At 45.7% G+C, this 11335-nt stretch overlaps 1 protein-coding gene and 1 non-coding gene across 3 annotated transcripts in view; both read left to right on the forward strand.

Moving 5' to 3' along the window:
* The window catches only part of SCARA3 (scavenger receptor class A member 3), a 42877-nt gene extending 36361 nt beyond the window's left edge, over positions 1 to 6516 (forward strand). Inside the window, exon 6 of one of the 2 annotated variants that reach the window (XM_023216877.1) lies at positions 6313 to 6516. In XM_023216877.1, coding sequence (XP_023072645.1) covers positions 6313 to 6344 — 32 coding nt within the window. In that variant the 3' untranslated portion in view covers positions 6345 to 6516. Of the gene's footprint in view, positions 1 to 1093; positions 3163 to 6312 lie in introns of those variants that run through there. The other variant, XM_023216876.2, reaches the window with a different exon arrangement.
* A 4462-nt stretch (positions 6517 to 10978) lies between these two features.
* On the forward strand, positions 10979 to 11082 carry LOC111545792. The gene has a single exon (XR_002732547.1). It is a non-coding gene; the product is annotated as a U6 spliceosomal RNA (small nuclear RNA).
* The last annotated feature ends 253 nt before the right edge of the window (positions 11083 to 11335 follow it).

The raw sequence follows: 11335 nt of genomic DNA on the forward strand, positions 1-11335 counted from the left end.
TTCCAGTTTAGGTCATAATAGAGGACGTATTCGCTGACTCTGCTCCACTTAGAAACACTCTAGGAAGAAAATAAAAGAGGGGCACAGCAGAGGGCTCAGGTAGCATCAGCCAGGATGAAGGGGCCTGTGCCACAGAACTGGATACGGCAATGGAGGGCTCCCAGCTCCCAGCATGCAGAATCCCTTCCCCCAGAGGCCCACTTTCTGCCTTGTGTCCTCAGGGTTGGCACAGCTATGAGGGGTGGAGACTCTCAGACCCACACAGCCAGAAGGACATGAGGTCATCAGACCCCTGTCCTGGGCGCTAGACAGGGCTCTTTAAGGAAGGGCCATATCTTCATCTTGGCATCTCCCACAGGCCCTCATGCAGAGCCAGGCTCGAAGGAGGGTCCACGGCTGCTTGGCGAATCACCCTCTTCAAGCACACACTGAGTTTTCCTGACTGCATGCCAGGCTGTCTGTGTCCAGGGCTGGGATGTGAGCCGTGGCTCCTGCCATCTTCCTGGGGCTGCACAGTCTAGCAGGGCCCGCCAGATAGTATCCAGTGTTTGCTTTCACTGTGCAGTGACTTCTCTTTCTATGTGTCAATGAAAAGACTGACAACGCAGTAGCCTTAAGAGCTCAGTGAAGAGGCTGGGTGATCAGGGTGTGCTTCCTGGAGGTACTCAGCTTTCTCTGGGCTGTCACTGTGCCTGCTTACTCACACTGGGACACACCTATTTCTCATGCCGCACTTTCTCGGTTTTCTCCTCCACGTGACCTGACTCCAACCCTGTTCCCAAATGTCTGAGAAGTCATGGGGGGTGGGGTAGGGGTGAATATAGTGGTCAAAGACCGTGCATGAGAAGGAGGTCAGACTGGCCTCACAGCAGGACAGGCAATCCTGGACAACCTTGGCCTCTTCTCAAAGTTGACCAGCCCCTCGGTCCCTAACCTCGTTGTGTGTGTGGAGCTATCGGCAAGCCTTGCAGCGAGAAATGAGTGCTGGGCTTGTCCAACCCTCAGGCTGTCGCCGTGCCCGCTCCGCTCGTGGGCAAGCCTCGGGTGGGGACCCCTCAAAGACTGACCTCTCCCATCTTCTCTCCAACCTCAGGTGCCCCCGGCCCTCCAGGACCAAGAGGACTCAAAGGAGATATGGGCGTGAAAGGGCCTGTTGGCGGCAGAGGCCCGAAAGGAGACCCCGGCAGCTTGGGCCCCCCGGGATCCCAGGGTCCTCAGGGGCAACCTGGAGGAGCCGGGCCTGTGGGAGAGAGGGGACCTGTTGGCCCTCGAGGGTTTGCAGGCCTCAAAGGCTCAAAGGGCAGCTTTGGAACAGGAGGGCCAAGAGGACAGCCAGGCCCAAAAGGGGACATAGGGCCCCCAGGGCCAGAAGGGCCTCCAGGGTCTCCAGGGCCCTCAGGGCCTCAGGGAAAACCGGGGATCGCAGGGAAGACAGGGTCACCAGGCCAGCGGGGAGCCATGGGGCCTAAGGGTGAACCAGGGATCCAGGGTCCCCCTGGTCTCCCCGGGCCTCCAGGCCCACCAGGAAGCCAGAGCTTCTACTGAGGAGGGCTGGGGCGGAGACACTGTCACACAGAATGCCGGAGGGGCACAGAGCAGATCCAGGCCCCAGAAAGGCTCACCTACAGACAGCTGTGGTCCTCTGATTCCAACGAGGGGGTTCCCCAGGGCTGACCCTGCAGCTTTGGGCTCCCCCTTAGTAACTGTACCATAGGAAAGCAGCCCCTACTCACACATGCATGCACACACGCACACAAACGCATGCACACATACACACACGCACACATACACATGCATGCACACATACACATGCATGCACACGCACACATGCAGAACATCCAGGCACACACGCATGCACACATAAGCAGACACACACATGCACACACGTGCACACGTACACATGCAGACATATGTGTACAGGCACACACATGCACACACACACATATGCGCGCACAAACACATATATACACATGCACATACACAGATTTTTGTGCTGGCCAGGTGGGCCAGCTGGGTTTCCCTGGCTGGGCAGGAGGAGAGGGCAGAGGAAGACCCCCCTCTCCTGTGACTGAGCCTGCCAGGGAGGCAGCTACCTCGGGAGGAAGATCTCACATCTGTCTCTGGGCACCCATGCTGACCAGCAGTTTCCCAGGGCTCCCCGGGGTTAAAAAGCCCCAAGGAAACCTTTGCGGGTGGGCGTTACTGCCAAAACTCCAGAGGCAAAGTGGACCTGGCAACCCCAGACCCTCCCCACAAGCAAGGGAACAGCATACCCGGGAGCTGTCCCTGTCTGTCACAGCACAGTGGGGCCACGAGGCTGACATTCTCTGGCCTTGCACACAGCGCCCCCTGAGAAGTTCAACATTTATTTCTTTACATGTCCAGAAAATTCCTCAATTCATCCTTGCCTCTGCCCTTCAGGAGCAGCCTAGAAGGAATCCAAGCAGGAGTTTCATCTGCACGGGGGCACTCTGTAGGCCCTGGAACATCGGGCCTGAGTGGAGATGGGAGACAGAGGCAGGCCAGAAGGTCTCTCCGCACAGCTGCCTCCCTTGGTGTCCCTGAGGCTGGCCTGCCCCATTCCCCAAGGGAGTTCCTCTGGAGCGGTGGGGAGGAACAAGCCGCAGAAGGGCCAACCCCTTGCAACAGGGCAGCTCTCACCTCCCGCACCCAGCTCTCCTGAGCACAGCGGCGTGCTGACATTGTCCCACCAGGACCCACAACGGCCCGAGCCCTCTTTTCATGGGCAGCCAGCTGGGCTAGGAGTGGGAAGGGCCTGGACACCCACGGAGGCCCCCCGTGGACACCCGTGGAGGCACCCACCAACTTCCTGCACACACTGGCAGAGAGGGGCGCTGGGAAGTCACCCCACAGGGTGGAGGTCTCCTGTTGGCTACACTTGCTCTAAAGCTGCTTTGCCTTTATGTTCAAACAGATTCAGACCCCCCGTCCCACCCAGGGTGAGGGCATAGAGTTTCTCCTTCCCAACACAGACCCAGAGAACAGCCCTTCCCTGCCCAAAGCCTTTCTGCACCTTCCTGACTGTCCTGGATGTGCAACTGGTTTGCACTGCACACCCCACGACCATGTAACTCTCCTGTCCACGTATGATAATACCATGCTGCGTAGTATTACTGACTCAGTAAACAGCTATTTCCAGGAGTGTCTTTGAGTCCTTTCTGCCTGACTTGGGGGTATGATGCCTTCAGGGCTGCATTCCAGGTGAGCCTCTGAAGGAGAACCAGTAACAAGGGTCCCCCAGAAATTCAATCTCATCGTGGAGTTGGGTCTAATCTCATTTTAGAAACACTGAGTTCGGCCAGAGACCAAGAGCGTCTGAGGGAATTACTTGGAGCGAGCAGGAACAGAGCGGGAAATGGTAAGCCCCGTGCATCTTGCAGCTTGACCCTGGAGCTCTTTGGCTAAAACAAGATTAGAAAATGGGGCAGGCCTGGACATGTGAGTGACACCTCCTGCTTCTGGCTTTTGTCTCCAAGACAAGGAGATAGAACAGGAAAGGAGGCAGAGACCAGGCCAGACCTGCCCAAGGGCCCTGGCTTGGCAGGGTCTGCGGATTACGGAAGAGGACAGCCGGATCCTCTGTGAGTCGGCACAGCAGCTTCACTTACTGGCAAAATAGATGCGACATAATGCAAGCCTGGGGCCCTGTTTTTTGTTTTTGGTTTTTTTTTGTTTTTTTTTTTTGGTGGGTTGGTGCTTAGTTGAGGAAGTGAACACAAGGGCAGGGGAATGAGGATGGGGCCAAACATGGCCGCCTCACATGGACCTCACCGCTTCCTCTGTAGTGTGTAGCATGAGGTTCCTCCTCCCCACTGACACCTGAGATGTCCGCAGCACCTGACAATACTCAGCACACCATAAACGTCAGCCATTGTCACGGTGGTCCTTATTATATGGGTGAAGAGCCTCCTGGGCCACAGTGGGTGTGCTGTGTGCTCCTCTGCGGGTGAGTGGCCAGCACACCAGCCCCTGCATGTCTCATTTCACACTCCCTGAACTGTGAGAGCTGGGAGGGATCTGGGAGACGGGGTCTGAGGCTCAAGTCTTACTTCTCATGGGACAAACCAAGGACTGAGAGCAGTTGAGGGGTTTGCTGCACATCTGGGGCTGGAACTGTGGTCTGGTGTCTCTGGCTAGTGGTAGATCCAGTTCTCAGGCTACTTTCCTATTGGTGAGGGTCCTCAGGAGGCCTCTTACCACATATTTCTTGGGAAGTGTTCCTGCCCCAGTGAAGTCTGAAGCCACATTGAGTGGTAACAGCCAGTAGAATTTCAGTCCCTAGATTAGAAGCCGAGCCTTCACCATTGGGATGATTTTAATCCCCACCAGACTTACAAACCCCTGAAGTCACTCCTGGGCCTCCCTTTTTTTTTTTTTTTTTGAGATGGAGTCTTGTGGTGTCACCAGGCTGGAGTGCAGTGGCGTGATCTTGGCTCACTGCAACCTCTGCCTCCTGGGTTCAAGCGATTCTCCTGCCTCAGCCTCCTGAGTAGCTGGGACTACAGGCATGTGCCACCATGCCCAGCTAATTTTTGTATTTTTAGTAGAGACAGGGTTTCACCATGTTGGCCAGGATGGTCTTGATCTCTTGACCTCATGCTCCACCCACCTCGGCCTCCTAAAGTACTGGGATTACAGGAGTGAGCCACCGCGCCAGGCTGCCTGGGCTCCTTCTAAGGAGAGCAGGGGCTTTTTGGAAGCCACAGACCTGGCCCATGTCCTTTGAGTGCCTCTAAAAACCCCAGGCCGGCTCACTCATTTCACCCTGGCGACCTCACTACCTCTCCAACCCAGGCAGGACAGGGGACTGGGCAAGCCTTCTGCCCTCCCTCCAACTCGTCCCTAGCCAGGGCTGAACTGACAACTTCTGCTGCGCCAGCCCTGGATACACCTGTCAAAACACAGCCATGGGAGAGGAGAGCAGAGAGCTGAAAAACATGGTCTGACCACAGCGAACTTTCCAGCAGGGCTGGGCTAGGCTGGGCTGGGCTAGGCTGGGCTGGCAAGCCTTGACCTGTGGGTGGTGTGCTGAGTAGCCTGGCTGGGGATTGTTTGACCTGCAGGAGCACAGGCCCTTTGTTTTGCTTGCTTTCTCCTGTCTTGCCCTTTTGTTTTCTTTTGAACACTTCCAAGTGCAAGACTCTGTACTTAGTGTGGCAGGTGGTATACACAGACTGGTGCAGTGCAAGCAGGCAGGAGTCCCTCAAAATGCAGATTGCCGGGCTGGGTGTGATGGCTCATGCCTGTAATCCCAGGACTTTGGGAGGCCATGGCGGGTGGATCACTTGAGGTCAGGAGTTCAAGACCAGCCTGGCCAACATGGTGAAACCCCATCTCTACTAAAAATACAAAAATTAGCTGGGCAGGGTGGTGTGCACCTGTAATCCCAGCTACTCAGGAGGCTAAGGCAGGAGAATTGCTTGAATCCAGGAAGCGAAGGTTGCAGTAAACTGAGATTGTACCACTGTACTCCAGCCTGGGCAACACAGTGAGACGCCATCTCTAAATCAATCAATCAATAAATAAATAAATGTAGATTGTGGGCCTCCATCCCAGAAACTCTGATTCAGAATCAGGGATGCAGTGGGATGGGAGGAATGGGGCGGGCGGGGTGTGGGGAGGTCGGGGCAGAACGTTTATTTCACCCAGTTTCCCACGGATTCTGACGCCCCATATAAAACTTGAGAGCCACAGGTGCGGGAGATATAGAAAAATATTGTTTTTTTGATTTATGTATATAATCACAATTAATCTTCACAAGTAGAGTGTGTTTGCATTTTATAGATCAGAAAACAAGGCTCAGAAAAGCTAACTCATTCACTCAAGGCCACATAGATGTTAAATGATTTTGAACCCAGGATTTTTAGAAGCCGCTATACTGAGCTACTTCTTACAGAAAGATGGGATTGGAAATTAGATGAGACCTGTGTTTGCATCTGAGATTGCTGAGATCCACAGAATCAATTTGCTCAAGGTCCCAGAGCCAGCTAGTGACAAAGCTGTGACAAGGTTTCACACTGAGGGCTGCTGGGTTTCCCCATTCCAGCTGCCTCGTTACTAACATTACCAGCGAGAGCAGTGCAGGAGATGGCAGCAGGAGTGTGCTTCTGGCTGGGAGAGTTGGCAGCTTCTCAAAGGAAGCCAGGTGCTGACCTCAGCCAGGCCCCGTGACTTCCCTAAGGCCTTTTCCCTAGGCCAAAGGTCTCCAACATAGGCGTCCAATGAAATCCCCTGAAGTGAGGAACAAACTATTAAATATTAGAACATCTCAAGGTGTTTCATCTATTCCAGGTCACACTTTGTTTTCATATAATCGGATGTGATATAAAGCCAGCCATAAAGCCCAGGATGACCAAGAATATAATTTGAAAATGAATTTGTTTACTATCCTTAATGTAAGCATCACCCTAAGTGCATATTATGCCTTGAGACACTAGCCAATTATGATACATGAAAATAATTTATAAATCAATAAATGTACCTATATTAGGAAGATGATTTAAATTTCTATTTTACTAATGGGGGATGTGATTAAAATATTTGGACACCACTGCTCAAACCCAACTCTGTTGCTTCCAACACTGCCTTTTGATAAAACAGAGCTCCCCATAGGGAAAGGGAGAAAGGGAATATCCACATGATTTTACCCAGATGTGTAATGTGATGGTTTCTTCTCCTTCTGAACCCCCAGACAAGCTTGTTCCCCAAGTTTACAACTTGGGACTTGCTTGTTCTCCATCATCCATTGTTGTCATTATTTCAGCTTCACAGGCTTCCCTTCTTCCAGACGTAGACACATTTAAAACCTTAATAGGCAGTGTGCGGATCCCACTGAATTCCTTCACTCATTCAACAAATAGCTATTGAGTTGCAACTAGCTGCCCCATACTGTACTACCTACAGAAAAGGCTAGTTCCAGATTCACCTTAGCGTCCTGTTCGGGGCCACTTTCCAAACTACCACACAGAGAAGTGGAGCCCAAACAGAGCCATGGTCTCATGGGAAGAAGAAACGGTGCCTGGAGTTTGAGGCTGCCAAGGCAGCTGGAATTGGATGGGGTACTGTGCTGTGCACAGAAGGAGCTCAGATATCTGCACAGACTTCCCCTTGAGTGACGTATCAGCTCGAATCTGTGGGGCAAAAATCTGTGAGCTTACTAGAGATGCTGAAGGGTATACAGCAGTGGGGAATTGTGGAGGTCTGACCAGCTAGGCCTTACTAAACAGCACCTTGCATTCAGTTGAGACACCAGAAAGTCCATAGCTTAAAAGTAAAACCACTGTAGTTCTAGAGTAAGAGCTATTCTAGACTACAGTAACAAAGACAAAAAGCAGCATCTCTCTCTCAATAACTGATAGAATAAATAAACAGAAAATCAGTAAGGATATAGAAGACATAACTGTCGGCCAATCTGACCTAATAATATGGGAAAAACACTGCACCAGCTGTGGGTGAAGATCGTTTTCTCAAGGGCAGATAAAATATTTACCAAGGTAGAACATGATGTGAGCCATGAAACAAGCCTCAACAAATGTAAAAGAATTCAGATCACGGAGAGTATGTTTTATGACCACATGGCATTTAATTAGAAATAAGCACAGAAAGATACTACTGTTTTCAAATAATTGGAAATGAAATAGCATACTTCTAGTTGCTCGTGAGTCAAATAAAAAAATCACAAGTGAAATTAGAAAATATTTTGAACTACATGAAAATGAAGACATATGAAATTGGTGTGATACAGCTAAAGTAGAGTATGGAGAGAAAATTATGACATTAAACATTTGTATTAGAAAACAAGAAAGTTCTCAAATCAATGACCTAAACTTTAACCTTAAAGTTTAATACAAGAAGAACAAATTGAACCCAAAATAAACAGAAGAAAAGATATAATAAAGATAAGAATTTAAAGAAAAAGCAAATAGAAAAATATAGAGAAAAATTCATGAAACCAAATATTCATTCATTGGGATCAACAAATGAATAAGTCTTTAGTCAGACTAATCAGAAATAAAAGAGGGAAGACAGAGATTATCAAGAGTGAGACCATCACCACAAATCCTAGACATTAAAAGGATAGTAACAGAATATTATGAACAACTTTATGTCAATAAAGTTGACAACTTACATGAAAATGGACAAAGTTCTTAAAGAACACAAACTACCATAGCTCACTCAAGAAGAAATAATGTCAATAGCTCCATTGCTATTAATATAACTATGAAATAAATGAACTTTATAGGTAAAAGCCTTCCCACAAAACAACTCCACACCCAAATGGGCTCACTGATGAATTCTGCCAAACATTTAAGGAACAAGTAATACAAATTCTACACAAAGTCTTCCAGAAAATAGAAGAGGAGGAAACACTTCCAAACTTCTTCTGAGTCTAGCATTACCCTAATAGCAAAACCTGATACAAACTGCAATAAAATAAAGCCATTACAAGAAAAGGAAATTATAAACCAATATCCTTCATAAATATAGAAGTAAAAGCTTTAAACAAAATTTTAGCCAATCAAATGCAGCAATATTTAAGATGGATAATATATCATAAGTGAGATTTATTGCAGGATAAGCCTTGTAGTTGTTTTAATGCTCAAAAATCAATGTAGGCCGGATGCGGTGGCTCGCACCTGTAATCCCAGCACTTTGGGAGGCTGAGGCAGGCAGATCGCCTGAGCTCAGGAGTTCGAGACCACCCTGGGCAACATGGTGAAACCCCGTCTCTTCTAAAATACAAAAAATTAGCCAGGCGTAGTGGCTCACAGCTATAGTTCCAGCTACTTGGGAGGCTAAGGCATGAGAATCACTGGAGCCCAGGAGGCAGAGGTTGCAGTAAGCTGAGATCGTACCACTGCACTCCAGCTTGGGCTACAGAGTGAGACTCTATCTCAAAAAATAAATAAATAAATAAATGTAATTCATCACATTAGTAAAAATAAACTAATACAATCATCTCTGTATATACAGAAAAAGCATTTGAAAAAAATTCAAAATTTATTTACATGAAAGAAAAAACTCACAGAGAAACAAGAATAGGGTGAACTTTTCTCAGTCTGATAAAGGGCACCCCCCAAAACTGTTATAGTTAATATTATACTTAATGGTGAAAGACTTAATGTTTTTCCCTAAGATCAGAAAGGAGGTAACATGTATGCTTCTACCACTTTTATTTAACCATGCTTTGGTGATCCTAACCAATGCAATAAAGAAAGTAAAAGAAAAAAGGAAGGTATCTAGATTGAAAATGAAGAAAGAAATCGAACTATCTTTGAAGACAGCTTGATTATCTGTGTAAAGTTCCCCAAAACTTACTAAAAAAGCTACTAGCAGTAGTGAGTGAGTAAGCAAGGCTGCAGAACACAAGGTCAATACACAAATAATAATTTCCATATACTAGCAAGGCAGAATTTGAAATTGAAATTAAAAAGCAATAACACAATGGTATCAAAAATGTGGAATGGTAATAAATTTGAAAAAGATGTATAACTTCAAATTTAGAAGACTGAAAATTATAAAACTATTACTCTAAGATTTTAGGGAAGATCCAAATAAATGTAGATATATACCGTGTTTATGAACCAAAGACTCAAGATTGTTACAATCTGAATTTTCTCCATATCAATATATATATTCAATGCAATTCTAAGAAAAATTCCATCCAGATTTTTTTTGTAGAAATTGATTAGCTGATTCTAAAGTTTGTTTGGAAATGCGAAGGACCTAGGAGAGCCAAAACAATTGTTTAAAAGACGAACCAACTTGGAAGACTAACACTACCCAATTTCAAGACTTCTTATAAAGCTGTAATAATCAAGACAATGTAGTGTTTTTACAGAGAGATACTTATAGGACAATGAAACAGATTGGAAAATTTAGAAATGGATCTGCATACATATTGTCAATCAGTTTTCAACAAGGGTGCTAAAGTAATTTGATGGGGAAAGGATAACCTTCACAACAAATGGTGCTGGAACAATTGTATAGAAATGATATGAACCTTGATTCTTACCTCACAACATACATAAAATTAACTAAAAATGGATACACCTAAATGTAAAAGGCAACACCATAACACTTCTAGAATAAACAACAGAAAAAAAAAAACCTATTCAGTTAGGCAAATATTTCTTAAATATGACATGGAAAGCACAAAGATGGACTATAAAAGATTTTTATATAGGTAAAAGCTGAGCAAGTTCATCAACAGTAGACCTGCACACACACAGACAATAAAAAGAAGTGCTAAGGGAAGATCTTCAGGCTGAAAGGAAATAGGGAATTGTATCAGTTAGAAAGTTGGGTTCTGCACCCCCTTCCCCAATGAAAGATGCCAGAAATGGTAAGTATATGAATATAAAATACTTTTTCTTTCCTCATTAGTGTAGTGGTGAAAATAAAGACACTTTTTTATTTCTTAATTTCTCTAAAACATGTGTTGTTAAAGGGAGAATCATCATTGTGGGGTTTATGACATACGAAGGTAAAATGAGCAGTAACAGTAGCACAATGAAAGCGAAGTGGATAAGTGGAATATCTTGTATCATATTCACTTCTGATAAGTCAAAAATATTAATGCAAGGTAGGCTATGATAAATTAAGAATGTATATTATAGTTTTTAGAGCAACCCTGTATCAACAACAACAACAACAAAATTTACCTTCTCAGGAAGTGATAGGTCAAATAGACTAAAAAAAATCTATTAGATTTGAAAAGATATGAATTAGGTTAACTATCTTAACATTATTGACATTTACAGAACAAAATAACCAACAACTCCGAACATACATTATTTTCAAGAGCACATCAGATATTAACCAAAATAGACCATATGCTGAGCCATAATATAAGTCGCGATGCATTTCAAAAAGACTTAAATTGCACAGATAATACTCTCTCCACATGGAAATAAATTAGAAATCAGTAAATGAGAGATACATGTAAAATCCACAAGTACTTGTTACAGCAGCACATAGACTAATACTAGAATGATGCAGAGATTAGCCTGACCCTTGTGCAAGGATGACATGCAAATTCATGAAGTCTTCCTTTTTTTTTTTTAATCCACAAGTTCTTAGCAATTAAAAATAAAAACCTCTAAATAACCATAGATCAGAAAGAAAAAATATCATAGAGAAAATTAGAAAATATTTTGAACTGGGTAGTATTGCAAACATAACACACCAAAATATGTTGGATGCAGATAAAGCAATGCTTAGGAAATTTAGAGTTTTAAGTGAGTATAGAAGAAAATAAAGACTTAAAACTTACTGATACATGTTTCCACTTTAATAAGATAGAAAGAGAAAA

This window comes from Piliocolobus tephrosceles, chromosome 7, assembly GCF_002776525.5.
Source record: "Piliocolobus tephrosceles isolate RC106 chromosome 7, ASM277652v3, whole genome shotgun sequence".
NCBI lineage: Eukaryota > Metazoa > Chordata > Mammalia > Primates > Cercopithecidae > Piliocolobus > Piliocolobus tephrosceles.